Source organism: Apteryx rowi, unplaced genomic scaffold, assembly GCF_003343035.1.
Source record: "Apteryx rowi isolate R43461 unplaced genomic scaffold, aptRow1 scaffold_3, whole genome shotgun sequence".
Classification (NCBI taxonomy): domain Eukaryota; kingdom Metazoa; phylum Chordata; class Aves; order Apterygiformes; family Apterygidae; genus Apteryx; species Apteryx rowi.
The window spans coordinates 4557735-4581664 of NW_020449418.1; the positions used below are offsets into that span (position 1 = coordinate 4557735).

Below are 23930 nucleotides of genomic sequence, written 5' to 3' on the forward strand. Positions count from 1 at the left end.
TGTATTACAACCATATYGAACAATTCTAAATGTCAGTAGTGCATCGTTCATCACGACCCCAGCCAAGTTCCAGCACTGGAAAGGGATGGAAAAGAAAGTAAAAGCAGTAACAGAGCTGCAGTCCTCACTGGTGTTTGAAATGGCTGTGAAGCAAGTATCTGAAAGCTTTATCACTCTGACGTGTCTCCATCAGCATTCAATAAACACCAATTATTGGGTAACCTTATTGATGGGGTCTATGTGGCCTGATTAATGCATTGCTGCAAGTTAAAACATTCAAAATCTATGCAGTGTCCTACGAACTTTCGTGCTTCAAGGATATTTAAGTGTCTTAACAATGGAACTTACGATTCGATTGGAGACCAGGCGAGCAAATGAGTATCAGCCTTGTAGCCCATTTGTGTAGCCTGGATCATGAATCCTATGATCTATTCCAGGAAGGAAGTACCATGTGTGATTTCAGATTCTTTGTTTATTCAAAATATATTGTTGTATTAAATTTGGTGTTGGCAGAAAAAAAGCTCAGTCCATGGCTCTTCTGAGGCATGGTATGTTTCAGAAAATAGCAGTCTACCTCCTAGTCTTTGGCTGCCTGTAGGAGGAATTCCGTGTACAGTACTGTCTCTAAATTCAATATACTTTGTTTGACACCCTAGTAGTTGCACTGGATGCAAGCTGGGAGCATGTGTGTATCCAGGACTCTGGATTCCTTCCCACTGGTGGGAGATGTATGTGGCATGGCCGTGGAAGCTTCTCTCTCTGCYATGATAATCTTTGGTCTAACTGGTAGATCCAAAGGTGCCAGGGCCTGAAAAATCCTCAGGGAATACTTTATACACCTGTATAAACTTGTTCTATCTTGCATCCTTGCTTTAATGCACCAACCTGTCCTGTTCTGCAAACTGTATAGAAAGCAAAAGAATAAATGTGTGATTGTTCTTCTAGAGTCTTAAAGAAGTACATCACAGAATTGAGGCAAGGTACATGATGCCTGTCCTATTGCTGTCTGCTGTTCAGAAGGTATAACATTTGTTACAAATATGCTCTTTCACAAATAAAAAATATTTGAATACCACCCCTATGAACAATGAGAATAATGACCGAAACATTAGTGAAGACAGTAGAACTTCAAAGGCACCTGTGGTGGTAGTAAWAATCTAACTATCTACAGTCTATCAGTAATAAACTTATTCAGTATAAATGAATGGGGAGAAGAGGAAGGACTTGACAGCATTTGCTTAAAATTACATTGTTTCATCTTCGTGCAGAATTGTCTTTATCCAGTTAGACATTGTTATATTTATAGTTCAAGCTAAACTGTGATTCTGGAATGTTGTATTCTTTGGGGAAATTGAACTAAAATTAAAAAAAATTGTTGGTACTAAAGATGAGGAAGAAGTGGACTCTAAAAATCTTCATGTGGTTCATCAGTATAAAATCTGAGTTTCAGATGCACTGTTTTTTATGACTCAATCCTCTTTGAGATGGTGAGGGTAAAACACCAAGAACAGGCTTAGTTTTAATCATCTCAGAGAAAGACCAGAAAGTGTAAGAGAAAAGAGGTCACCATATGTAAAGAAATGGTCAGGAAGCGTGATATGTAYTAGGAATCTTCTCAGGGAATTAGAGTTGAATTTGAACCAATCCCAAGGCTTCTGAAGATGTTTTGATTTAGTTTTCCAGCTGCGTATTTTTTTTTTTAGGTCAGAACTGTGGTGTGGGTTGGATTACTTTGGTCAGATCTGTATCCAGAAAGAATGACTAGCTTTCTTGGAAGTTGGAGGTGAGAGAAAATGAGCTTTTTTGTGTACTTGAATACAAGTATTTKAATTCTCCAAAGTTGGTAAATCCAATCAACAAATAAAGTTAGACTCCATATCATATTGCATTATAACTTGTTTAGGGAAAATGTCTTCAGTAAAAAGAAAAATAACGGTGACTATTAGCTCACTTAAAATATTTCCCTCGTGTCACTTTCAGCATCCAACTGAAATCACCTTTCCTTTAGTCAGACTCCAGATTCCCATATGCATAATGTTTTTTGCATGAGGTAAAATCAGTGCATAAAATTGAATATCCTCATCAGCACAGGAAGCACATGAAGCTACCATGTGAGAGAAGATCAGTATGCAAAGAATAATCAGAACCAAATGTTTTATCAGAATGTTCAATTAGCTTAAACCCTGAATGATGAAACGTCATGGGCACCTCGGCTCAGCCGTATCTGCAGCTGTTGTGTGCAGGCATTGAAATGGAGCTGAGGCCATGAGGGGACTCCACATATGACAAAAAGCTGTGGCTAGGAAAATGAATCTCTTGAGACCAGATGGGGTGATGGGTAGATCTCAACTAGTGTAATGATCCTTCCAGATGATACTGTCTCACAACTGGTGGATCATTCAAATTCTTGGTACTTGGTATGTGTAACCTTGCTGTCAAGGTCAGACGTGAAATGAGCAACTGTTTCTCTGTCTTCTGGATGGTGTATCGATTACTGTGAATGTAAATGTCTGGTTAGGTGAGTTAGATGAGTATGCAGGTAGCAGAGGTATCAGTTGGCTCTGAGCAGCGCAGAACTCGTTGTAATTGGGCAGGAACAGGGATCGCTTTCTTTAAGACAGGTCTGCATTCACTAGCAACATCCGATTGAGACCATGCTTTGTTACCCATCAGGTTCAACAGCCAAATAGCCGCAATTCAGCCACCTTGTAACAGCCAGATTTTTGAATCTCAGGGAAAATTCAGTGGTCTTATGGGAAACAGGTGGCACAGTACAATGTTATTAAAGTGCATGTCCCAAACTCCCCCAGATGCAATACTTTATGAAATTGCTAACAGCTCATTTTGTTTGTCCTAAAGACGTGAGCTTATGTCAGAAGATTTCAACTGCATAATTCAGTTAAATCCAAATAGATAAACAGGGTCCTATAGGGCATAATTTCATACCATTGGTGATTACATCAGCACAAATCAAATTTGTCTGATGCCTAGAGAATATTAAGCCTTCAAAGTTCATATTTTAGCTATTTGTTTTAGATTTTTAAAACGCATGTAGACTGATAAGCAAAAATACAGAACCAGATAAGACTGCTGGTAGTCTTAGCTGCAAGGACAGAGCTGAATCCTAAGCTAGTGTCATTTGCTTTAGCTCCGCAAAGGTGAGTGAAGGTCTGGTGTTTTATAATACTTGAGACTCCCACATGATCCCTGAGGAGCTTCAAGGATGTGTCTCTATTTTGCACACTGAAGTTTCTCAACAATTTTTCAGTTGAGATTTGTGACATTTACCCATAAAACCATTGGAAGATTGTCATTGTCACACAAAGTTTTTCTTTATTCAAGGTACTGCGCATTAGGACATGCTAATTGGAAGAACTGTTGAAGCATTGGATTAGCTTCTGAATCATCTGTTGATAGTCCAGGGTTTATATTAAGGCTGGTGTTCAGATGTGATAATATTTCAGTTCAGAAGCTTGTAAAAGTTGAGGAACAATGGGAAGAAGGGAATCAATGGTGTCTGTTTAAATGTTTTCTGTGAGTTCTGTGAAACATTGAAGGCTGTTTTTGAAGCCAGGGAAATTGGAAATCTTATGACAGAACCATTGTTCCATCTAATCTAACATTTCCAAAAATAGCCTTCATGTTCCAGAGGGAAGTACAAAACTCGTTCTATGGGCAATTATAGAAAATAGTAATAGTTATAGAATAAACTGGGAACCGCTTTTCACTGAGAACCAAAGTTGGTAGTACCAAGCATTGGAGTACCAAATGAAATTGGTAGGAACAGCCCCAAGACAAGGAAGAGGAGGTGATTCTTCACGCAGTGTGATGGTAGGTTGTGGAGCTCCTTACTACAAGATTTTGTGAGTGCTGAAAGTTTACATAGGTTCAAAAAATGAGTGGAGAACTTAAGAGCAGGAAAATCTGTTGAGAACTGTTAAACACAAAGACAACTTTTGGCTCAGAAAGTCCCTGAGCTATGGATTGCTGGAGTTTGAGACCATATTCAGAGGAACTGTTGCAATATCCTTACCCTGTGTATTCTTCTCAAAGCATCTCCTAAGGGATGTCCTTTCTAAGAAGGGACAGTGGTGACATGAAACTCTATTCTAACTGAATTTGGTCATTCTTATGTAATATGATAATRAGGAAAACTTTTCCTAACCTGAATTAAATCTATGCCTGTCAATACTGTCTTTTGCAACTTAAAGACTCTGCCTTTTTTCACATGCAAATATTTTCACACACAAATATTAGTATATGTTAGGATAGCTGCACTCTTGGTTGGTTCCTTACAGCTTAGGAAGTTTAAAGCATTGGCATGTGTTTTAGACAGACTGGCTAATTTCTCTAAGTTTTAAGATAATGCATTATATAGATTTCTTTTTATTTACTCAAGGATGTTTGTCTTTGTAATTTTTGGAGATATGTGAGTTTACATAAAATTCTCCTAATTACAGGGTCTCTGCTGCTTTGTGGATGAAAAAAAGGAAAGAAACCCTTATTAAAAATGATGTGGGGAAATCATCTGATTTCCACCATTTTGAATAGTGGAACTTTATACAAAAGTATCTGTTACGGTGAAAACTTGGCCTTACACATATCTGCACTTATTGTTTTTCTGTATTATCCTAGCTATTGAGATCCCTACCAATTTTTCATTGTGTGAACAAATACTACAATAGATGACTTCTACTCCAGAGAGCAGAAAATCTGAGTGCAAGAAGAGAGGTATAGGAGGTACAATACATGGGCCAACCAGGGAAAAGGAAATAGCTCCAGCAGTACCATGGAAGGGGACAGAGCTCTTTTACAGCTGTGGACTAGCACATAGAGATTACTTAATACAAGTGATAATTATATGCAAAATGGGTCAGAAAGGCAAAGAGRGACATGACAAAATGTGTCCAGAACCATCCAAAATAATAGAGGGTTTTATGATCTTGAGAGCTTCCTGCTTTGGAGAGATTTTCCAGAGTTGAATTTAAAAAAAAAGTTTTTTCCTCTTCCCTCACACACTTCCCCTTCTAAAAGTGGTGTTTCACTCTAGATCAAATGAGTCGAATAAAATTTTTCTTGTAATCTTAAGGGGAAAAAATAGTTTTTCTCCCTATGGTGTTTGGTGTAGATCAGGAAAGAAGTTTTCAATTTTCCCCACTCCAGAAGATATTAGTGTAGTGTCGCAAGAAGGATTTTTTCTATAGCTAGTGGATTGTTTTGTAGTTTGGAAGGTTTAGCTTTGATTCCCTGTTCAGCCTCAAAAGATATTTTTAGTCTTGGGACATCCTTTCATTCTACCCTGCATTTACATTTTCCCATCTGGAAGAGGTGGGTGGTCATTTCCTAACTCACAAGATATTAGGAAAAAAATCCAAATCCAACAACAGCAAATAGTTAATGACTGTTAAGTTATTGGGTATTACACAGAAATAGAGAGAAGAGGAAGCAAGGAAGGAATTAACCCCTGATGAACAAGGGTCTAATCTGAGAGATCAATATGAGATTCCTACTTCGTAACAGTCTTGTCTCACTTAAAATAGAAATGCAAAATCACTGCTTGGCCCTCAGATGAAAACATGCATCAAAATTGGAATAGGTTCTTTCTCTAGTTGCGTTTAAAAGAAGTGTGGCAAAGAACATTATCTAATTTCAGTCTAATAATGAAAATTGTCATCAGACGGCACTGCTTGCCAAAGAACAAATGTCGTCTCTGAAAGGACTACATGCATGAGTCTGTCACAAGAAGTCCTAGGAGAGAGAGAGCTTTTATAGCAACAAAGTATGATGCTGGCTTTAAAAAATATCCATACAAGCACTATAATTGCTAAATGGGGAAAAAATAATCCCAGCTGTCATATCTGGTACTTGACAAAAACCTGGCCTCCAAATATTTCTCTTTTTTTCTGGTCCACCTAAATAAACTCACTCTAAAATGACACTTAGAAAAAATATCTGGAAAAAATAAACCCTCAATGCAAAGGACTTTTTCCCCCTTTTTGAGGGGTGTGGGGGCACATATAAGGTAGGGGTTGCCCCCTTTGATAAAGGTACATTAAGGCTGCATGTACTGCTGTTAGTAAAGGCTGCTGTATATGCTGTGCACAGGGGGGAAAAAACCTTCTAAGGCCTGGTGTCAAAGTGTCTGATCAAAGAAAATGAGTGCTTTGGCCATGGGTTGCCCAGGAGGTGACATTTCCCTTTGAGAGCCCTTGCCTTTTCTCATGCACTGTCCCCAGCTCACTGGGCACTGGCCTCTAATTTGAGAGGAAAGTCCTGACGTAGTCAAATTGCTCAATTTCCTCCCTTTGGAACAATCCTATTAAGACTTGCATTTCTCCACTTTTTGCCCAATTCAGAGAAGAAAGCAGGCTCCCTGGGTCTTCAAGCAGTTGCTGGAGGTGGGAGGCAAATGGGCCCTCACAATATTTCTGCTCAAGGAGGCGGAGGGAAGCTGTGGTGCTGGAGACCGATGACTATCTGCACTGCAGTGAAATGGCAGGCATGGAGGGGGATGCTACTGAAGTCCCCATAAAGCTTCTGCGGGCTGTGATAAATTCAATTCGGGTGCCGTTGCTCTACCAGCAACTTCAGAGAGGTGATAACCGTTGCTGAAAGCTTTGCTCAGGGAATCTAGAGAGGGTAAGGCTGAGAGATACAAAAGGGTGAAGACAAGATTTACTGTGATGATTTCAGCCATCTGAACGTCAGTGTCCCTAGAAAGCTTGAATATTACGTATACCTGGTCTGGAAGCACAAAGGTGTTTGCTCCATTTTTTGGATTGCTTCCTGTTTTTAATTAAAAGACATTTTACCATCAGATGATCTGAACTTTATTGACAAGTTAAATTGTTTTATGTCCAAGACTTATTTCTTAAGACAGAAGAAACCACTTTGCTATGAGTGGAAAAACATTGGCATGTGCGATAGATTAACAGTAACTTATTGTGGTTCTGTTAGTTTGTATTTCTGCAGCAATTWGGAGAGCAGATCTAGAAATGGATTTTGGATGTGAAGGGGGGAAAAAAATACCTCCTGTAGTGCAAATGCTCTTGATTAGCTGACCTCAAAGCACTTTACAAAGGTCACTGTTACATCCCCTGAAAGTTTTTCTTTAATTTTCAAAAATGAAAGTTTTCCTCAGTTATAACTGAGTCAGTGTAACCTTAAAGTTTTAAACAAAAATGTATCTACACTCTTCTACTTAAAGAAAAATAACAGGCTTGCCATTGAAGTTTTAAAAGGGTATACATTTCTTATCACAAAGCTAAACTGTTTTTCCTTTTCTAACCCTCATGTTCTTTTATTTTTTYCCCTCTTTCCTTCCTCTCTCCTCTTTGACAGTGTTCAAGGAAAGGGGAGATGAGAAAAAGAGGTCAGTTTTCAGCTTTCATATATTAAAGTAGATTTCAACGTATGCATAGTCTACTGTTTTCCAAACACCTATCATGAATGTTATCAGTTTCTCCACATCCTTCCAAAGTATTAGAATAAGGAAACTGAGGATTATATATGAATTTGTGAGGGGAATTGTAGTGTAGAACTAGAAGTAGATCTCAAGTTTTCCTAAATCCCAGTCACTTCATTCTTAAACTACATTCATATCAACTTTCTGATCAATTGAAAGCTCTAAAATCAGCTCCTGTCCTTCTCGGTGATTCTGTCAGGCTTCCATCCTTCTCTTTTTCCTGCCAGTCTACTGCTACTATTTGCTCTTCAAAATTCAATCAATGATTACACATAAAAATTCAAATCGTCTGCATTTTCTGTAAAATATCTTCTGTTGTTTCAAAACACTCTAAAATGGTGTCTTGAAAAGGCAGATGAGAGTTCAAAAAAGAGGTCCAGTTTGGAAGCATCCCATGTTCCTTGCCAGGAGGGGGATTGACAGTGTCTGTCAAGCCAGGGAAGGAGAAATAGGATAAATCTGTGAGAAAAGTGTAAGGCTGACTGCCTGTCGGTGCCTCCCTGTAAGAAATTTGAAGTTAAATAAAGCAAAAGAAAGCCAAACAGAACCCAAGTAATCCTGCACTCTACTGTCCTTTTGAGAATTACCTGCTGGTAGCATTTAAGGAGAGCAGCTGCTTGTTGGATAAAAATAACATTTGTATATCATTCCACAAAGACATGTCAAAGTATAATACCTGTACATCGCTTTTTTGTGCTGACCTTTCTCAGTCTGGTTTGGTATTTATCATAGAAAGTTTTTTCTAAATGACTGATGTATTTGGATATTGTTTGTGTAGCAACACTAGAAGRAGGTGTCATGCTGTTTGCAGGAGGACAGGAGCAAAGTGAGAAACAGAAGCTTCCACAGTACAAGTTACTTGTGCTATTCAGACTTAATCACTCCTGCAAGAGAAATCTGGACATGTTAAAGCACTTTTGTGCCAAATTGAGCAACTGAGGGGCCAATACTGGGTCAAAATCCTCCATAGATGGGGGGTGGCTGGAAGTCATTGCCTCAGCGAAGGTGGTGGCCCGTGTCATTGCTGGGATGATTGCGGTGTTCAGGGGGTTCACGGTTCATGTTCTAAATCTCACCTCATAGAATTGCTGACAGTCTGAAGCTAAACAGACACTGAAACAGAGCTGATCTCTCCTCTCTGAAAATGGCTACTAGTAACTGCAGAGAGATTGACCTTCCAACATGATATCAAGGAAGGCAAGTTTGCATCTCTGTTGTCAGAGCTAGGCTAGCATATCAAACTGCTGTATTATGCTAGATATTCGGTGTCTACTACAAGGTTAAGAAAGTAAAATGCAACTTTCCCACACTGCATGTTTTTATTACCTGATAGTGCCCCAAAGAGCTAGACCGTGAGTCTTCACTTGTGGCAGGTAATTGGGCATATCTACATAGTGATTGCTATGGTAGCGCCAGTTGAGGTCCGTGTTGTATTGCTCAGCATTGCTTCTGTCAGAGTGGTCACTGCAGAGACCTTTAAGCTGTCCCAGGCATGTCYTTTGTTACTGGAGTCCAAGTCATTATCTCAGAAGTGATACAGGATTCTTCAGTTTAATTTCTGTCTTGTCTTTGTGTTTTACTGTGATTCATGACTATTTGTTTTTKTCCCCAGTTATTCAGTTCAGTGGAGTTTGGCAGAAGATGGCAGCTTCTTCATGAGGGAGTTGCACCAAACAGGTTCTACTGGTAAGAGCAAAGCCCTTTTTCTCATTTCCCAAGCACAGCTCCCCCAAATGTACAGAGATATTGAAATGGAGACCTCAAGGCAATATGGCTGAATGTAACCTGCACTGCTGTCAATCTCTTATTGTTGAGATTAACTTTGAGCTGTTATGAGGGGGGACYTTATTCCTCCTGTTCTGTCTTTATACAGCCCTTGGGACAGTGRGATCCTTGATCTAAGAATGATGCACAACTGAAATATACTGAGCAATAATTGAAGAAAATAATGATTTGGGAGGGAAATCTGTAATTTCCTGGTAGCATTTTGAGTTCTAGCGCAAATCAGTATTCAGCATAAACTTGTCCCCTTTTGTGCTCAATACATAGAAGCTATCAATCTGGTCCTGCTCCTAGTGAGGGGCAAAGAGTGAAGTCCTGGGCCTTTGAGGACACTAGYGTTTCTGCCACAGAAAGCAATGGACCAACATCCTCAGCTCCGATGGCTGGGTTTGTGCTTTTAACTGACATTAGAGCTAGGTCAATCCCTGTAAGTGAGAAAAATAATGGCCATTAAATTAGGCATACAGAGTTCTTCACTTTCCACCTTAAATCACTGTGCAGTACTGCTAAATGCTGCTAAGCAGTCATGCAAAGATTTGCAGTGAGATTTCAGACTTTGTGGGATCAGCCATATTGTTTAAGTCTTCTTGCYGAATCTTTGAATGTTAGTCAGTTACAGCAATGGTGAAACTTTGGGGGGTGGTGGTGCTGCCAAAGTCACTTAAACAAGTATCATAGCRCTTTGTCACTGATGCAAGCTTAAATCTTTGCTGTGTAAACTTATACTATAGAATTTGCATCTAAATTTATTTAGGGTCATACCTTTGTTGTAGCCTATGTGGTCACAATAGGATCTGAGCAGCTCAGAGTTTTTTAATATATTGGGTATCTGTAGTGGATGATTTAACTTCAGCTTCAGATTCACATGCGTCTAGTGGCAACAGCCACTGAAAAATCATCCCTGAATGTAGGTCCAAACATAGTCTTCAGGCCTTCAAAGAGAAGCTCTTGATGAAAGAGACATCTTGAGATCAGGAGCTGAACCAGATCATTAAAATGAGATGCACACCCCACCATCACCACCATGGTGACTTCTAAACTAGAACTGTTTGCCAAAACCATAGGTTTTGAGATATCAAGATTCAAGAGCGATTAAGTCAAATATTTTCCTTTAATTCATGMAAGAAGTAAGAGCTCTATGTCAAATTTACTTCCAAAGTTGAATTTTATATTTGTCCTGCAAAGGATATAGATAAAAGATTTTGTTACTGCTCCTGGTCTTTAATCCATTCTCAGAAGCTGCGTTAGTCGCAGCTATTGTAACCTTAATTCCATTTTCAACWTAAAAATGTTTGTCTGCAAGTGTGTGTGCATGCATACATATATATGCACCACTCCTATTTCTTCCCCTAAGGGGCTCCTAACGGGGTTTCAAACTGTCGCATGCAAACCCCCCCAAAGCACATCTCTTGCTGTTTCTCAGCTAATAAAAGCAGAAAGTCCTGGARATCTGGGGCCCCAGTCTTTGAGATGTCCAACAGAATTGTACAGGCCGAAGAGGGTCAGAGAGCTTGAATGAATGTCCCTGTTCCTGGATGTCTGTTTCCTGTACTTCACTCCAAACCTTTTGAAGTTTMCCATCATTAGTTACAGTAGTGATTATCATGTATCGAGCTGATGGATGCCTACAATAAGGATAATGATGAAAATGATCATTTTCCCTTTCCATGGACTTTGAAGGCCTCTTAGAACCTAACAAGAGAACTCAGGCTTGGAACTTCAAAGGCAAAGAATAAGTTGAAAAGATGAAAAGAAGTTGCAATCACCCATCTAATTCCCTACAGCCATAACGAAAACATGAAACTGCAAGCCTGTATTTTCACCTTGAATGAAATGTCCTTTGCATAATACACCTCAGTGTAAACTAGACTGTGCTTCTACTCTCCAAAATAAAAATAATACAGCTTGTGAAACGGTGTTGTACCTTATTCTGGTTTATGTATTATGATCATCTTCATCACCTTGGAGAAGAATACTCATTTAGCTCCAATTATATGGCCAGTGTCTGTCCTCAAAAGCATCTATAGTGGAAAACAGAACTGTGCATGTCTAACTGAGAGTGGGTGCACAATAGAGAGCAGCCTGTTAGGGACTGGCCTTTTCCACTGACCTCTATTTCTGTGCAGCCATGTACCTCAAGACAAAGTAAGCATTAATGTGCTGAATTCAAGTGGCAGCACTGCTCTCACAGCATTGCCRTCACTGACTTCCCATGCAGAAAACTAAGAGAACCGAGCCTGAAGAGTGTTTTGATGTGCAGTTGAAATCCAAACTTCTCCAGCAAGATGGCCAGTGCTGATGTGCAGGTTGGATAGAACCCTGCCTAGTGCTCTGTATTTTTTTAAAAAAAAATAATTGATTATCATACATTTTGACCTGGAAATATGTGGAGTTTAATCAACCTGAAAATCCTGAAGACTGACTTTCATTCATTCTTCAGAGCAGAAATGAACAGTGAAGAAAGATGTCCCAAATCTCAGCTTTTCGAGGAAGGCATCCTGTGGGGATTTTCTGTTCTGTTCCTGGTGCTTTCTTTAAATCAAATGGATTTGATCCTGGACACATCCATATTGTGCAGGTCTGTAGAGAGTGAGACTATATTCCAATATCTAAGGAAAGCTGAGGAGCTGCTTTAGTACAGACTGGTTCCCAGGGCTATCAAAACTGGGACTTTTCTGAGATCAGGAAGACACAAAGCAAAGACTCTTGCCTTTGGCATAAGGCCCTCTTAAGGCTGCATTTACTTACACTGCTACTTTTGGCAGGAGAGGAACATCTGGGAAACTTTGCAGATTTCTAAAAGGATTTGAATAGTTGATGACAGCAAAGAGGAATTTTGGTAATTGCTGAGTGATGTTTTTAATTGCCGTTTGACCTGTTGTGGCCTTCTTAAATAGTTTGTGGGTTACTCTGAGTCTTATGAATAAACACCACTGGGCATGCTGTTTTTAGTCTTGAGAAGGTTTTGCCTGCAAACACCGTCAGAGAAACTGTAGTGTCTTTTACAGCTGCCTATCTCGTATCTGTTTCCAAGAGAATTTCCTTTTTTCCCCCCTTTATTTCCTTTTCTCCTCTTATTTTGTCTGTTTTGTGAAATGCCCCAGAGGAATTTAACCCCCTGAAGAACAACATTAAAGCAATCTGCTGGTGCTTCCTGCATGTCTCTGAGAAAACACTATTTAGAGACAACTCAGCTCCTTGTAGCTCGTATGTATTTTGTGTTCTTGGGTCCTCTATTTCATGAAGAAGTCATTAACGTGAAAACAGGATCTTTGTTTCTTCAGAGCTCAACTGTTCCCCCTTTTCATACTTCCACCTGCAGCTGTAAGTCATGCTCTGACATCCACAGTTGCGATGAGAGAGATTGTAAAGTCACCCTGCCGAGGAAGATATTGTGTAGGGGATGAGCAGGTGAACCTTTAAAATGGGAACTGACTGGAGTTTTCTCATCTGAAAAAGGAAGGAGGGAAGGGGATCTTTACTTCTCTACCTCATAAAAAGGTTGTGAGGACATTTGTTAATACACGTGTTGGGCAAGCTGTAGTGATGGGCTATGTCTGGAAAAACTATAATCTGTACTAATTGCTGTAACTAGGGGATCTTACGGCATAACTGTTTTCATAACCTCAGTATGAGAAAGTGGTGCACTGAGGGAGATGTAATCTGGTCAGAGAGTCAACCATATATGCCTTATGGAAACATAAAGGAATCCACACTACATACACRCCCAGGGCACTGCATTGTATCAACATTTTTCATGTTTTTTACTATTTCTCTGGCAGGTTCTTGGTATTTTGCTGTTAGCTGTACTGTGACAGGAAAATGCATGAAAGTTAGTGAGGTGCTTAGTGACTCTGGAGCTGTGCGCTGTAAAAATACCCTCATTGCTAGGAAGAAGTATTCTAGGCAGTATTCATTCAGCAGGGTRATAAAGAAACAGTCAGTTAATATACATGGCGTATTGCTGAAAGCAGTGTTTGCTAATGTGGTTGGTATGAGGAGAAGAGAACCACTAGATGCTGGTTAGGAGAGTTGGACGAATACTTAGTCTAAATGCTTTTGAGTTCATTTTTGTGATACTTGCTGAATGTCAGCATACCTTCCTATGTATTCCATTTGCTGGCAAAGACTGGTTAAAAGTGAATGCAAATGTGAGCGCAGTTGGTGAATCAATCGTTACTGGGAATCACTTTACATTTTCTCCTACTTTTCTAAGTAGTCCAGTCATCCAGTCAGAGCTCAATAGTGATAACATGTGACTTGCAAATCCAAACACTCAGGACTAGYAGCTGCAAAAAACTACTTAAAATGCACGCAGTTCAGTACAGCCAAAATATATAAGCAGAAATTGCTCATTAAAAGCTAGATTTTTATTCTGGTCCTCCCATCAAGTCATACCTTCAATCAAAAATTATTTCCTGAAAGTCAGTAAGTCAATGTACCACAATTAGAGCTGGCCCCAAAAATAAAAATAAAAGGTTAAAAAGCCCATTAAAAAATGTAATGCTTTTTTTGACTAAAATGAGACATTTTTGGAAAAGATTCTCAGTTAATTCTAATCATAATATAACCTTGAAAAACTTGGGGAAAAAACAAAATAAGGCCAAATAATAAAAATGTTTTTAAAAATAGCACACAATGAACAATAGAAAACCCCAGCTAGTAAATTATATAGTCAAGTTATAATCATTAGCTGTATCAGTCCTATTAATTTCTTTTTAATTGGGTATTGCACCCAGACAAGCAAGTGGGAGAAACACAAAAGAAATACCACTCCATACTTCAAGAAGATGACTGTCTTAATTAGACAAATAGCTCAGGGCTTTCCTGCACTAAGGCATAATGATTCTTTCACCAAGCTCCTGGTGATGTGCAGTATCTTTAACACTGTGTGCCAGCTCTAAATAAAAGTAACTCTGGCACTTAGTCACCTTCAAATTTTACCAGTGAGATTTCTAGTCTGTAGTTATGCTTGCATCTGAAGTTCACAGATCTTTCCTGTCTTGAAGATGGACAGGTCTGAATTCCTGATCCAAACACAATGTGAACTCTGGGTTACTCAAATCCAAGTCTTTTGTTTCTGTCTCAAACTCTTCTCTTCTATTACACAATTACAGAATGTTTTGCAAAGGGGCTCTAATATGGTGAATGGAAGAGTTCATTAAGAGTCCAAATTATGTACTAAGGAATGGAACTCATTGGCAGGGCAGGACAGGGATGTGGAAAAAAAGATAGTGGTTTCAAAGAAATAAGGTCGCACCAGAGGAGGAAAAATGGTTGTAGAGTCTCTCTGGGAATTTACAGGAAATTGAGGTCACCAGGAGGACCTGACAGGCATATGAGTGGTAAAGAAAAGGATGTGGAGAATCAGTCCAGCTAAGGGTTCATGGACAGTTTTACAGTGGTGAGGACAGACTTGAATTGTATTCACAGATGGATTAGATGTAAAAATACATTACAGTGCATCTGATTTCCAACAAGATCCTGTGTCCATGTTGCTAATGATTCCCTGAAGACATACAGGAGATATGTCAGCTTGGAAGGGGACATTGCTGTGTCTCTACTCTGTCTTGTGTTAATCTGAGTATAAGAAGGAGAAGAAAATGTGTAGAAAGATTGTAAAAAGTTAAGCCAATCAGTCCTGCCCACTGAACAAAACAAGGGATGCATATGCACTGAAGGACAGGGAGAAAAAGATAAAGTGGTAAGCAGGTGGAAGAACAGGTGAGTACACAGAGTATACTTGTATTTCTATTATGAGCAATGGCAAAGAAAGATAATCTTTAGAACAGAATTATAGAATATATATTTTTTCTTTTCCAGAGGAAGCTAGACACTGTATTTTCAATGCTCTGACTCTGTTCACTGGAGCAGCTGCAAGAGCTGAAAATCAGGGGGAAAATGTGTCAAACACGTGGTAAAAGCCTGTTAAAAACTCCATTACATTCAAGCAGACAAAACCAGGCAAAGTGTCCTGGTGTTTCTGTCAGATCTTGGCAGGGTGAGGTTTGCAGACCTGCCCAGGTGGGCTGAGTCAATTTAAATGGCATGATAGCTGGGCGGTTTGCAAATGATGCAGCCTATTGCAGAACAAGACCTTCTAATCACTGCAGGGCAACTGCTGGAGGCAGATAGGGAAGATGCYAATCAAGGGGGATTGTGACAGCCTGTCCAGGAAATCCTCTGCTTGATCTAACACACAAGCCATAACATATGAGTTGAAGTGTACTAAAAGTTTAATTAAAAATAGATGTATTTCATAGCTTAAATGTAGTGCAGATGGGGAAATGCCAGAGGGGCCACAGTTGTTAGTGGGTCTGAGTTAAGCAACTGGTTAGTGAGGAATAGCAAAAGTAGTGAGTTATGTTTGATTCCATCTTTTTTTTTTCCTAATGAATTAAACACCACATATTTGCTTCCCATTGGAGTCTGGCTTTGGGAGAAAGTCAGGCTGAAGGTCAGAGCCTCTAGAACACAGGCTATTATTCTCTTATTGATATTTTTAAGCAGCTTCACGGCTGTGAGGCTGAAGAGTCAGAGGAGTTGTAGGAAAGCAGGTACCAGGATGAGGAGCACATCTGCAGCCATGTCTTTCCTTGGCCCTTGCCATGCTGCTGCTGCTAACATTACTGATGGGGAGTAACATGCACAAGTGCACGTTGTCACCATTCGCTTCCCCTGGCATTTACTATTTTCTCATCAGAAATGTCAGGATAACTTCCTGCCCAACCAACATATGCAAGGAAGCACGTGCTCAGTTGACAGTGTTTGCTAAAGATGCCAGTGGCATTTCAATATGTTTAGCGAAAAGCTCTGCTTACAGTTCTTGGACTGCTGGACCCTGATGCATATCTTTTTGCTACAAATGAAGGCTGAAATTGCTCAGATTTATCTTGGGAATTAGGATTTTATTCTTGTCTGGCTTTGAAAGATATGCACCTGCCAGTCCCATGTGTGGCAGCAAGGGGAGAAAAACAACATGCAGCATCCTTTTTCTGTTCTTATTAAAAGCTCATTAAGACTCTGAATTTACAATCTTTCCTCCTGGGAAAAGGCTAAGAAAATTGCCCAAAGTCACACAGCAGGTGGTGATAAGACTGGTTCTCTGAGTCTATGTCTCATACTACTACCAGATCATCTGGTCTCACGAGTCTCTTGAGAAAACCTGTTACTCATAATCAAATCAAGATTCTTCAGGGAAAAATATAGCTCCTGAGCCTCAAGTCCTTAGTTCTTCAGTGTTCTATCATGTGAGAGAAAAGTTGTTCTTGACCCTATTTCATGATCATGGGGACTCCAAAGATGGGTGTAAAATAATATCTTGACTGTTATCCTAAAAGTCATAACTGAACATGGTCTTATCTATTTATCTGAGCCCTCCCTTGGAATCTTGTCCTCCAATTGTAAATAGATAGGATTGGGGGGGGGAAAGCATATTCCACTTATTTATAAGCCTTTTTGGACCAAAAGACTTCATTCTCACTGATACACAGGTTAGTGTTTTGTTTTTCCCAAGTCAGCTATTTATCTCAAAAAAAAAAAAATTCATCCAGAGATGCTTTATAAATGAAGAAAGTTTCCCATGAGTTCCAACTCATCTCCAGTTCTTCGCTTTCCTCCTACTAAAGATCTGCAGAAATAGGCAGATATCCATATAAAAGGTTCAAAAGCTTGTTTTGGGAGTTACTTGGCAATAGAAGCCTGTAAAGTTACACTGGGCCCAGAAYGTGTCAGTCTTCACTGGACATTGGACTAAGAAGCTAGCGTACACCCTGTATACACCTATGAAGGACAGACTTTGGGAGGATGAGGGAGTTAGTTACATAGCAAAGTTAGCTGTGAATTTGTCTAGAAGGTTTCACTGCTATTTTCTGTTGTATATTTAAAGAGCAGATACTGTGTAAGCAGAGTTGACTTTGCACTCTTGCTGTAAATGACTTTCCTGGCCTCCTCCAGAGCATACTGACTGGGCCACAGCACTACAAGATGCCAGATACATGTGTCTTAACGCTGTGGGAAGCTGTGATCCGATTAGACTGTATCAATTGAGAAGCAGTAAATCAGTTAGGTTTGGTCCATGGCATCAGGGAGCTGAGTSCAGAGGCCATGACTAGAGGGCACCTTTCTTCTTCTCTTCCTTCAAGCCAGTTTCTGAGAAAGATGACTCAAATCTCCAGCTATGTATGAAAAAGAGATGTAGAGAATGAGAGGCTATACCTGAGCTATGCTTCATGTAAATGGATAATATTTAGCTACCAAGATCAGATCCTGGTTTTAAGACATTCCTCCCACCCAGTGTTACCAGCAATAGATCCTTACCTCCATGGGAACTCAAATCCATCTTTTTCRGAGTATCAGCAGAAGCCAAGTTTCCTCTCCTGAGTTTCCTACAGACAGCTGTTTTGTTAATGAAGAGGAAAGGAAGGCTTGCTACTGGTTTGCTGCTGTCCTCACAGCTGTGGTGTATGTGACGGAAAGCTGCTGGTATTGCTATTCTAGGGTTGCAAGAAGTGATAGTGAGAGTAGAAGGGACTGCCCGTGACCTGGAAATCACACCTCTACCCCCGTTTACCTATTTGTCTACCTTAGTGTTAGCAGTAACAGCCACCTGCTTTTCTGGGTCAGTCTTGTGAGATGGCACAGGCAGGAGGAGTTTGGCTAGTTGGTCTTCACTCACTGCAGCTATTTCCCATCTGCTCTAGAAAAAAGGGTGACAAACCAAATAAAACATTGCATGGGCGGGTTTTAGCCCAGTGACTGCCAGTTGAATTGCGCAGAATTATACCATTGGGTCTAATTGGACAACGTGAGAAAGAACAGTGCAGGAAATACAGCAGGGGGAATTTAATCAGGTTACTGTCAGGAGAAATTTATTGGCCAGATATAAAGAGATGAAGTGCTGATTCATGCCTGTCTGGAATTTGGCCCTTTGTTTCTAAAACATGTCAGGAGAATAAGATGGTTAAGAGATATTAAGGCTAGAAAGCAATCTATAGAGAATATTCTAGGAACAGTAAAATCAGAATAGCAAAATCAGTAAAATTTCACATAAAGGGGACTGAACTAAAGAAAACAGAATTCACTCCCTCACTAAGCTCCCTGGAGCAGATTCACTGCCCTCTGTAAGCAAAAAAGGAACAGAGAGTGTCTGCAAAGTCCTGATGGGGTGAATATAGTAGTTAAAGAAATAGGAGCCTGGAGGACTCTCAGGATCTATTTTTGTCTCTGCTACATAACACCTTGGTCAAATCAGTGAGATCCCTGTCCTCTTGACTAATCAGTGGAGTTATCTATAAAGCTGAGAGCAAAAATTTGCTTCAGCCCCTTTTTCTAAGTCGACCTACTGGTCTTGTACTTTTCCATATGTCTTGAACAAATCAGTAACATGCAGGGAAGGTTACTTTGAGGTTGATTGTCAAGCACTTTCATATCTTTGGACAAAAAGCTCTCTGTTCAGTGCTACATGTTACTGTTTTTATGAATGACAGTTAGGAATTTGAGTTGTGTAGGACTATCAGTAGGAGGAAAAAAATTGATGCTACTGAGGGACCCACCAACGTCATCCCCTGTTGTTAGTTGTGCTCTGGCCTTTAAAACAAAAACAAGAACGTGCCATTCAGTAATTTGGAATAAGCTGTCATTTTTTTTAACATGAAGCGGCAGGATGTGTCCCAGGGGCAGTGGGGAGCTGGTTCAGCATTGATGAGATTTATGATAAGGGATTCACATGAGTGCTGAGGCTAAAGGAAGATAAATCCCCAAAGGCAAATTCAACCAATAATTGAATTACAGAGCCATTATCATGTGCTGAACAGAGTAACTTTATGACTCTGTTGTGACAGGATAAAGCTTGTTAGAATATTTATGTTCATAGGACAACTTTGGCATAAGGATCTCTGAAAACATGTTCTCTCTTCCACCTGTCTGTTGGAGCTAATTAGCCTTCTTGTGTATTGTGATAGATGTGGAGACAGAGTTGTGCTTGAATTAGGGGTGGGGAGAAGGAACGCTGAAGGTCAGGAGACATCTCAAAATAAATATCACACTAAGCACAAAGTCATTTACAGAATGCAACTAGAATTTAATGGTTAGAAAGACAATGGGGACAATTTGTGGAAAGGGTGAGGAGAGAGCATGTAGACAAAGAGATGGTGAAATGTTTTTAGCGAGATTGTGAGTTGAAACTCTTTTTTCCAAGCTATCTTTGTGTCACTTTTCTGTTTGGTATTGCTTTGCAGCCATACCTCAGCTGCTCCGAGTCAGTGTGGGCAAGCTCAAAATGGCCAGAACCACATAGATCTTGTTCCATCCACCTAGGAGAGTTATCTGTCATCCTTTGTTGCATGAACAAATCATACTTTTCCCCTCTAGAAAAGGTGATGGATGGTCACATGAGTCCTGATTCTGCACTTGATGATTTCAGACCTTCACCACTTCCCCTGAGACAGGGGGAGACTGCACAACCTCCAGACAAAAACAACCACATTCATACTGGTGGGAGTGGTACTGTCTCTGAAAAGAGGATAGTAACGTTTCTGTTCTTCCAGCCTTTCTTTCATTTTGGCCTATTTGCATTGAAGCTTCTCTAAAACAATGTTGTCTTTTATTGCTTAGCTTAAAAGACCTTTGATCTTGGCTACTGTGAGCATGTATGACACTAGGAATACATATGAAACGTTTGCCATCAAATTTCTTAAGTGTGTGTAGTTCCAGGTATGGTGTGACTGTGTCTGAAGCCAAGCATCCAAAATAATAGGCAACCAGAACTACTTTTCAGAATGCTTCAAGCCCATGAGATAGTCTCTTTCCTGTCTGGTACTTCAGGTTCTTTGTTTATGAAAAATGGTGATTTGAAATCAAGAAATACACCATGTGGAAGTTTTTGCTGTCTTCATAGTGATGTTTCTTTGCAGCTCTGAGTGGTCTGACTGCCTTGCAAGCCTCATCTCTTCCCAGCATCCATAAACAATTACTTTTTTCCCTAGAAGTGAAAAAAGATAGAAGAGGTGGAAACCCCAGGGATAACAGGGTCTCTGTTGAATTTCCTTGGCTCTGAAGAGCTGACAGGCATAGGAAGCCAAGGTTTTAGAAATGTGTCAGACGGAGAGATGGCAAGGGGTTGGTCACTGCAGAAATATGCCAACTAGCATTTGCTATGCAATGGGCAGTGCCAGACTCCTTTTGTTTGTTTCAGCCTCGCTCCAAAGCAGAAGATGGTTCTGGGTCTTTTCCCTATGCTGCTTCTCACGGTGGATATAGAGTCTGCATTCAAAGCAATTACTGCGCTATCATGCTATGGCCATTGGTATCGATTTGTGAAGCTCTCAAGCACAGATGACTACTTAGCAAGCTTGACCGTGATTAACATTTTAGGAAGTGACTTTGTAACAGGATTGTGGTGGTTGTACACATTTCATAATGTGAACATCTTAAAGGCATCAGGGAACACTGCCTTATGCTCCTATTGGCTTATTTATGTCTTCAGCTTTCCCAAAAGACTTTTTTTCTTTCCCAGAAGATTATTTTCTTTTTTTTTCTTTCCTTTTTCCTTTTTTTCAGAGCATCGAGGCAATTATACCAACAAAACACAAAAAGGTAATTGAAAAAATAGGCACCATTCAACAAAAGGCATTGCAAGCATATTCCTAGTGTGCTGAAGTTTCAGGGAGTATTACAGAAAGCCTGAGATTAAAGGAATCAACAAAGGGCGCGCTGGCTTTTTACCATAAAGTGAAAACATAAACCGAGGCAAGGAGAAAGGTCTGTGGATGTATGAGTGATTGGTCTTTGAGAATGGACGCTGAAAGAGTAGAATTGAGAAATAAGAGAATAAGTGCTCCCAGCATAGCTAACAAAAGTTGCTTGAAATAGGGCACAGCAAGGTTTTGGATTGCTGTTTATTTTTGGAGAAATTTCAGAGAGAAAAATCAGTAATGGTTCCTAGAGTATAGTTCACTTGTACCCCTATTCTTTGCAGGGTGCTCAGTTTATAAGTTATCTGATGCTAAGCCCTTTTCTTCTCCTTGTTTAGTTTGTGAAGTGCAAATGGATCAGGTTGCACTGACCCATGTGCACAAAGGAGAATGGAGTAGATGGGCAGTTGTCTCCAGTTAGAAATACTGAGTTTGAGGTTTCAGGTTTATTTAGTGCAAATCTAGCATGTAGTTCTCCCCTTCCATGTGTAAATCTTGTATTTATTGATCCCTCTAGTTTTGGTAGTAGAATCTTCAAATCTGTTTATCAATCAAGACTGGAGTTTCCTTATAATTATTTTAGTTYACTTTCTTTCATATTGATGTCACGGGCTTAACACCATTACTTAATGATACCCAGGCTTGTACAAATACATTGTCCTGCTCAGCTTCTAAGGATGATCCTTTTTTTTCTCCAGACAACCAAATGAAAAAGCCAAGAGAACCCACTAATGGTGTAGCTTCATGAACAGTGGTGTTGTAGTAGATCTAGTTGACATGTTCTCAGTTTAGGATTTCTGATGTGTATTCCACAGTTGGCTTGTTACCAGGACCTGCTCTAAGAATTGGTTGTCCTCTGAGTGTACAAGGAGGTGTCTGTCTTCCTACATAGTATGTATTCTCAAGTGCAGTGGAACCAAACATGTGGTATTTATCTCCTGTGTATGTTCTCTGTGGTCAATATTGCATTTCTGAATGTCTTCTAGGCCTCTATGTGCCATATAGTAAATACCAAAGCTGAAGGTAAGATATATCAAGCAATCCTCTCTCATGGAGCAGAAGGTGGTCCAGGACATTCCCTTTCCCCTTTACTTGCAATCGATAGCTTATCAATAATATGAGTTTTTAAATGTAGGTAATAAACATGTTCACATTTGCTGCATTACCTGCTTTGGGACCTTTATATAGTCAAATGTGGAGTCCTGTGTTGTATGTGTTCAGATTTCTTATATTTAGTAGAGAGAAACAGCCCTTTCTAGGCTAAAGTTCTTCTCCTCATGAAATCGCATCTAAACCAGTTCAGATGAACCACAGCACAAAACAGCCTGTTTCTTCTCACTGCCTGCAAAAGGAGTTGAGGGTGATTAGCTCAGAGGTAGAACATTTACAGTGTATAACTGGGTAAGATAAATACTGCTTTATGTGACTTTGCAGATGGTATAAAGGGATGCATAGAGAAATATCACAGGACTACCATGGAACAAGACAGCATGAGAAATGTGACATTTTAAAGCTTCTGAGCAGTAAGCACGCAGTACAGACTGGATGTGGGTGATATGTTTCTGGGTGCCAGTTGTATACAGCTAATATTGATGTGAGCAGAGAGGTATTTGTATTTTGCCTTTCTTTTGCACCTAATTGTTCTTTGTTATCATGAAATATTATGGGCCTGACTGTGATCTGGTGCTGTCACAAGTAAATTAGATCTATTACATTGAAAAGATGGAATGTATAGGTACTAAAATAGGAAGAAAGATCTAGTGGATAGGGAGATCTGGATATAGGTCTTGCCTCTACCTCAGATGTCCTGTTTGACTTTAGAAACTCCTTTAGCTTCTCCAGACCTTAGTTTTCATCTTAGTTTCTCATCACATTTCTAATTTGCAAGGGGTTAGGAGATATCAAAAGAAATGAAGCCCCTGAGTAGAAGAGTAATGTTTAACACAAGTCATATTTCAGTTATCCTTGTCTTGTCCATCCTTGGGACAATTGATGACTCAATTCTGCCTTGAGCTGAAGCCTCTGCAATCCCAATACTGGCCATCCTAGTGTGAGGCTAAATAGTATGCAGATCAGTGCAGCCTTCTAACTTTCAGGGTTTGGTGGGTCCAGATATTTATACACTGCTCTTAAGACATTTAAGAGTAATGTAAATTATGGCTCATATCACAAGTGAAAAAAACTGCAACAGTCACATCCCATCCATCAGTGAGACATAGCTCACTCTATATTAGCTGTCTTTGTCCAAAAAGATGCAATAAAAGTGTTGCTGGGGGTCAGAATAGAGCTGTGAGGAGGAAACGCTGAAAGCACCTGATTGTAGGCTCACAGGCTTTAACTAGGGCAAAAAGTCCTTTGCTGAATGAATGCCATTGTTGCGTGTCTCTGAAGAGACAAAGTGCTCAAGTCCATGAAATGCAATCCCCGTTTCTTTGGAGAGTTCACATCCCCGTGGGGCTGTGTCAGGTCAGGAATAAGAATGCACAAAGCTGTATTGTATCATCTGAAATAGCCCAGTTACAGATGTGCTTAAAGTCAGCTGAATAAACAAGAATAAAAAGGAGGTGTAGCAAAGTACAAGCTTAGTCCTACTGCAGTTTTTAGGGCTGTTTGTCACTAGACTCTTTCTTTTTTTGAACTGAATTGCAACCAGCAGGCCCAGCATTTGGCCCTAAGTCTGCTGATTATAGCAGCTAAAAGGAAAAAAGCCCGAGAAAGGTATTCCCCACCTACCTGCTTGGTGTCAGTCCTCATGAAGCAGAGATTTTAAATGGAGGTGGATGCTTAGGAGCAGAAGACCTTGCAATATGTGTACTTAAAAATGGAGAAGCGATGAAAGCAATGCTAGCACTGAGTCTTTTCAGAAACTTTTCACAGACCCCAGCAAAGGAGGGAGAAGGGGGAAAAAAAAAAAAAAAGCCTTTCTACCTGAAGAATTGTTACAGATTTCATCATGAGAAGCTAGGGATTAATCAGAACACAAATAGTCT

At 39.9% G+C, this 23930-nt stretch overlaps 1 protein-coding gene across 1 annotated transcript in view; it reads left to right on the plus strand.

Annotated features, from left to right (window-relative positions):
• Positions 1 to 23930, plus strand: part of SORCS1 (sortilin related VPS10 domain containing receptor 1) — a 315565-nt gene that overhangs the window by 202963 nt on the left and 88672 nt on the right. The window contains exon 9 of the mRNA XM_026069669.1: positions 9078 to 9151. Coding sequence (XP_025925454.1) covers positions 9078 to 9151 — 74 coding nt within the window. The remainder of the gene's footprint in view (positions 1 to 9077; positions 9152 to 23930) is intronic.